Consider the following 6,946-nt stretch of genomic DNA (forward strand, 5'->3'; position numbering starts at 1 on the left):
CATGTTGCACCCGATCTGGTCTCGTTAAGATGACTTATGTACACAGCTAAGGCTCTGAATTTTGAGTCCAGATCAGGTATAATCACATGGCACAAATTTTATGCATTAAGCACCTGATCGCCCTTCATCAGGCCTTGAGCCTCACAAGTAACAGGCCTGTCCCCAGGATGGAGGGTGAACAGGTGCTTAATGCACAAATATTTGTGCAATCATATTGCAGCTGCTGATATTTTCACCGGAATTTCACCAGTTTAAATTCCTTTGATATCAAAACCCCAAGCAGGTACGCAACAACACTGTGATGCTGGTCTACTCTGCCTAGGGCTATCAATGGGTCAGGTTTGTATTGAATACCAGATTTGACTTGAACTCAAATTTTCAAGTGTGGGAATAAAAACTGCCGGCCTGAATAATGTTAGGGTAGATTCAAACAATAGTCGATCCGGGTTTGGGTTATGATTCTTGCCGGCACTACCCGACTTGGTTTTTTTGTCAGGTACCCATCCTGATCCTAGTGTCTTATATGTATTTTTCGTAAAAGTAAGCTTTTAAAACCATGGGTTTGGGATTTCATTTTCGTGACCCAACAAAACTTTGGGTACCGGACCGTTGATAGCCCTAGCTCGGCTGGCATTTACTGCTGTAGGGTGAAGACAATTAAGGTTGGTGAGTTCCTCCTCAAAAAAAAAAAAAACACCATACATTTAGTACAACCTGGGTAGAAAATCACTTGTCCAAGCTACAGGCCAATACTAATGGCCAGTTTGGAATCTCAGCCCTGGGATGGGCGTTTATTCATTTGGTGTTCCCAAGGCAAAATCTTGGTCAAACGCCCATGGTGGTCTCGTTTGGAATCTCGGCGCTATGATGGGCGTTTATGCATCTGGAATGAGAAGTGAGGCCCTTTCTTCTTTGTATTTACACTAAAGGATGGATTTGGCAAAGCAGCTGCCAAAGCAGTTGCCACTTCCTCAAATGCATAAACTCCATAAACGCCTATCGCAGCTACCGACCCCTAAACAATGATAAATTACATGCCAGAACCATTGAAATTGGATAGGGAATATCCTTCGGATGCAGATCTTCCAGGTACACGAGGATGCTATTGTATTAACATTCCCAGGTTCTTAACTATTTTTGTGTTCCTCTACTACATCTTCTAAGCAAAGGAGCATCAAATAACAGGAACCACTGAAGCAGCAGCGCCAGCCAGTAAGATTGGAACTGTTCTTCTTTCCATCCACGAAAAGTTTAATTTATCAGAAAAACTGCCTTATTTTCTGTTCTTGCTACAAGCTTGCCACAATCATAAACTAGTCGGTGCGCATAAATCACCTGATGAAGCTCCTTCTAAGCAAATCTCATTTACCCACTGAACCAAAGTTCTGGAAAGGATACTGGGTGACATGTCAGGCATTCCTTCATCAACTACACTGGGGAGAACCTCATGCACATTGGTGGATTAACCTTAGCCAGGGCTAGTATGGAAGAAGGGAGGATCCATAGACCTTCCCCACATATTAGACCAGAAGCAACAGCAGGAACCATCACACTTGTCTTCTTATTGTCAAACTTATCCCATACATATCTAATCAAGCTCCCGATGCACATGTCGATCGCAAAGTATGCACCAACTAAAAATGGGACTGCCATTGCCATAGGCAAAGGAGCGTATTTGCCAATTCTTTCTGGAAATAGGTCTCTGGTTAAATTGGTCAACACTGCAAAACCAAAGAAACTATAAAAGAGCTGCAAGCAATGTTGTGGAAGTGCAGAGAAGCCTTCCACACCAAGTATAGCCATGTTTCTATAAATAAGTGCATAGGGAGCTTTGAATTCTCCATTTGGGTTGCCTACATCAAAGGCCTTGTAGAATAGCCAGAAGGTTAGGGGAGCAACGACGCATCCCATTGCAGTTCCGATGGCTTGGCTTATCAGCATAGACCTTGGGGATGTAAGGGTCAAGTGGGCAGTTTTAAAATCCTGCATAAGATCCGCTGAGATGGAAACAATTGATTTGATCAGTCCGCAACCAATAAGGCCAGCAACGACCCCACCACCATCTTTGCCAGCCCATGCAGCTAGAACAAAGAGCGAGACCTTCCCATAGTTATATGCCATGTTCATATCTGTGAGGCCTGCCCCGTAAGCATTGCAGAACCCTAATGCAGGGGCAAAGATGTATGCTATCGTAACATAATACCATCTCATCTCTGGAAACATGTGAGGGATCAAGATTATAGAAATCACAGCAAAGACTGCATATCCTGATGCGGCAAACCATATGGGAATTCTCTCCCTCATAAAAAGCTCATTCAGTCCATGACCTTCACCAGGATTCTGATCAGGGCCTGAGAAAAGAAATTATAAGAGAACATGAAGCACAATCTAATACTCTAATTTCATATGTTTTAGCTGTTTGCTTCATCCTTTACCTGGTTTGACATTCCTGCTCTTAAGTTGACTACATATGTTTCTGATAGTGAAAGCAAGTATTTTCACAAAATTGTAGAGCCCATCTCCAAGGATAAGAGCAATGGAGATGAAAACCTGACAAAATCATTGGTATGTTCATTCAGTTCTCCTATATGATTGATTCATAAATATAAATCATACATTATCTTATCCACCTTAATGTTATTGGAATAAACATCCATCAGTAATTGGTCCTTTTTTTTTTCTTTTTAAGTTGAGGTGAAGCACTTCTGCCTAATCCCAGCTTGTTAATCAAAACAAAAAATTGAAACACTATGAGAACGCATACAGGAGAAGATGCAAACTAATAAAAACAATGGTTCAAAGAACTTGCACACCACAGGGTTGAGAATATTCAGTTGCGAAAAATAAGCAGAAAAAGCAACATGATAACACTTGTTAAATGAAACTGTGGTGCAATACAGGTCTATTCAGGATTTTGCAAAGTATCTACAGAATCTACTTTAGTTTGCATCTCATCGATCAAGTTTCGAAGCAATTTAGAGAAAAAGCAACTTTTTATTATGACAGGAAACCACTGGTTTCTTTGAATCACCAGGACACATTTCCCACCAGATCCTCCAGTATAAAATCCTTGGAGGTTATCCCCCACCCCACTACTTCCCTTTGCCCACTAGGCAGGTCTCCACTTTGCTTCAACGCCAAGGCCACGGGTACCTACCCCGGGCTTGGAACATGGGATGTCTGGGAAGCGCTGCAGACAGTTGCGTCCACCCTCTAGCCAGGTGAGCAAGCCTGTGGTAGGCTGAAGGGAAAAACAATAACAACAACAATTTGTTTGCCCCAAATCTGCATTCACACATCTTGAATCCTGTAATCAGCATATCAGTTGAGGTTTTTGCATAATTATATAAACAAATCAAGGTGAAAGATGCAACTTGCTTGCCCAAAATCTGTATTTGTAAGTCTTGAATCCAGAAATCAGCATATCAGTTTCTAACAAAATTGAAAGAGTATTCTGATAATTTCCCATTCGTTTGAATGGTAAAACTTCCAACCATGTAAGATTTCAATAGCAACACTTGGATGGCAAAAAAAAAACACAAAATAAGAAAAATAAAATTTGTCCAGTAAAACTGTTAGATTCCCATGGCTGCCGAATATAAAATTTGTCTGTTAAATTTTGTAACACTGTGTTGGGGAAAATACAAAAATTATATACCTTATAACCTTGAAGACTTTTCATACTGCTTTCAGGTAGACTCCCAGGATACCAATTTCCTTTAAGATCACCTATCAGAGGCCACATTATGCCCCATGAAAGCACAGCCCCAAGTAACAGAGACAAGTTAACCAAATGTGAACAAATCATCCCTGCCCCAACGTACGTCAAGCTGAAATCGAAGTAAAACCTGCAAACCAACAAAAGAACTCAGGAGAGAAGAAAGAAACCAACCCTGAGAACTTCATTGAGATCATGTGTTAAAATACGTTTGCTTCCAGGCTTGCAATCCAAAAGTGGGGAAGTGCGAAAATCCACATGATGCTCCCCCAGAGAAAAACCACTGGAAGAGTCCCCAAACAAAACTGACGCTGAAATATTTTGCAAAACCTTGGACCTGCATCCTGTAAAAGAAATAGGACAAACTAATAAGAACAAAGACAAGATCAAAGATAAGCTGAAGAGTCATTTATTAATAAGGTCAAAGATAAGCAGAAGATTCAATTATAAGATCAAAGAAGTGCAGTAGATTCAATTGCAAGTTTCCATGAATTACTTTGCCATTTTATCTCCTTGAGCAGTATGGAAGCCATTGATGAGAACAGCAGTTGCAGTACCACTTGGGTAAGTCAATTTGTAATCAATTATCATAATCTGCAAAAAAAAAATCCAATGGCACCATGATTAGATGCAATTTACTGTAAAAAACAGAAAAGAAAAGAAAACTGCTTTCATGGAGGGATTGCCAGTCTGAAACTGGAATGCTCAATTCTGTTTATTTACTATGAAATAGTTGAGATACTTTTGGGGGGTCAAATAAGATAGCTGTATGGTAAACATGCACTATCATAACCGAGGGGTCTCAGATTTGAATCCGATGAAAGCTATACGCCTCAGCTTGTCTGTCAAAAAAAAGGTGATGCTTTTCCTAGACACTGTGTTCTTGTTAGGCATAATTCACGGACTTGAAACCCAATAGACCAAACAAAGAAACGTTTTTTTTTTCATAACAAGAAACAAAATCTATTTATGAGAAACAGATGTAACAGCACAAACAAATGAATTCTGCTCAAAACAAGTAAAACTAAAGTCACCTTTCTGAGAGGAACCAGGGCCAAAAGCCCAACAAAAGCAGTAACAAAGAGAAAACCAGTCATCCACCCAATCTCTGGCTCCTTGTAGCTGCCAGGACTATTCCCATCTGTATCCACCCCTGCTTGCTCATAAGTCTTCTTGTTCATACCCAGAAGATAAGATCCAAAACCACCTATCCATCCACAAAGAAACAATCATGAAAATCCTCATCATAGCCACTCAATTACAGCATGGTCAATATGTTAATTTGAACTCTATGCATTAATCCGAGATTCTTTCTTTATATGGGTTAGTCTGTCCCCCAATCAAATATTGCCGTCTGTTTCAGATGATTCCTGAGCTATATTATTAGAAAATCGTAAGAAAAGATGATAACTACACTATCTAATCAAGATCATGAAGCCAGCAGAGTCTCAGATAAATTAGATGGTTGTATCATCAAATTCTGTACATGTCAACCAAGAAAAGAAATCAAAACTAACATCAATTTCATGTTTACAAATCACAGAAACGGATCACAAATACACTATCAAATGAAGATAATGAAATCAACAGTCTTGAGATAAGCTAGATAGATGTATAATTTAATAAAACGTGTATCATATCATCAAACTCTGTAACATGTTAACCAAGAAAAGAAAACCAACAAAAACCGAAAATCAATCTCATCTTCACCTCCGACTGCAATACTGTAGCAGGCGACCGCGCACGTCTGCACTACCGTATTCTCCTGGCGCGTGAACGGCACGGCGATGACGCCGGCCTTGTGGAGAATTGTGGTCCAGCTCCTCAAGCACACGAACGCCAGCAACGCAGCAGAGACATTGAGGGAAGGGACCAACCCCGTGGTCAGATTCAGCTTCATGACGATCACACTGTACATCACCCCAATCACAAGGCTGGCAAATAGCCCCCTTGCAGTAATCTGTTGGAACCATGGTGGTGGCTTCTTGTAATCCTCCAAAAGTGTGTCCCCATTCCCCTGCATTTCTTCCTCCCCACCATCCTGCTCCACCTCCCCAACTCTCTCCATCGACCCCATTTCCTCTTTGATCCTAGATTTCACTCGGGTGCACCACATTCAGTCTCCAAACAAAGGATTGCATTTGTAGCCCATGTACTCATCTTGGAAGTACAGATTGCAGTACATGGTCGGTAGAAGAATGGAAAGGAACCGGCTGACTGAGAAAAAGAGAAATATGAATGATAGGAAGAATTTTGAGTGGTGGGTAGACTTGATTTCTCGTGAGAAAAGAGTAATATGAATGGTTGGAAGGATTTTGACAGATGGGTAGGCTTGATTTCTCCTCTGCTGCTTTTTTTTCTTCAATTGATGAAGCAGCCATCCTCCTCCTTAATAGAACTCTTCCACTAGATTTGGTAGTTGCTTTTCTTTCACGCAAAAGGGTTTTGTTTTCTGCGATTTGTTGGCGTTGCAGACGTTGACGGGAAGCAAACTTTTAAGGGTACTGTGATTGGGAGGCAGCACGATGATTGACGTTCGAGGGGTGTAAGGAAAGGGCAAAGAGGGGTTTGATGGGGAGTCCTTCCCTCAGGCGCCGCGTCTCGTGTGGACAAAACTACTCACAATTCGAAATGATAATAACGGGAAAACTGAGTTTAGTCCACACTCGACAGTCAAAAGTCTCATACCTGAGAAAAACATCGGGGATAGAAAAAATGTATCCATATTTCGAATTAGTTTTTTTTTTCAGGAAAATCACAGAGAATTTATTGGTATATAACAAAGTATAAAATATCTATCTATTCAGTATATAAAATTTTAAATAAAAAATATGGAATAGAAAAAACTGCAAAAAACGTTTTTGTTATGTTAATATCCTGATAAAGACATGATATTATCAAAATAGGTCATAATGTAAGCTTTTGAAGATCCCAAGGGATCGCCCACGTGGTCTCTGCTGGTGGATATTGATGTTTTCCGTGGTGTATGTTAGCCCCCGATGATTCACTGAATCCCACGTCTGTGTTCGGGGGATCGAATGAGCGCCACGTATTCATGCACATGGGGCTCGTATTCCCGTGTATGTTGACATAACTTTGCATCGGACTCTGGTGTTGTTGCAAAAACTTAATCACCCTTACTTGCTTTTCTTGCCCTGAAATGACGGTTCGAGGAAATGACAAAAATATCCTCCATTCAAAAGTTGTGAAATGACGGGTCGATAAAAA

The 6,946-nt window shown here is 40.6% G+C and overlaps 1 protein-coding gene across 1 annotated transcript; it reads right to left on the minus strand.

The window, feature by feature from the left end:
* Positions 1-734: 734 nt before the first annotated feature.
* On the minus strand, positions 735-6,675 carry LOC149840151 (putative metal-nicotianamine transporter YSL9). Its single transcript, XM_090004355.1, has 7 exons — positions 5,429-6,675; positions 4,753-4,925; positions 4,215-4,312; positions 3,928-4,062; positions 3,659-3,848; positions 2,436-2,550; positions 735-2,351 (listed from the first exon to the last, which is right to left on the minus strand). Exons 1-7 carry the CDS (start codon positions 5,832-5,834, stop codon positions 1,429-1,431), a joined length of 2,040 nt encoding a protein of 679 aa, XP_089860481.1. The 5' UTR covers positions 5,835-6,675; the 3' UTR covers positions 735-1,428.
* Positions 6,676-6,946: the final 271 nt, after the last annotated feature.

This window comes from Nuphar pumila, chromosome 4, assembly GCF_984573655.1.
Source record: "Nuphar pumila chromosome 4, dmNupPumi1.hap1.1, whole genome shotgun sequence".
Classification (NCBI taxonomy): Eukaryota; Viridiplantae; Streptophyta; class Magnoliopsida; order Nymphaeales; family Nymphaeaceae; genus Nuphar; species Nuphar pumila.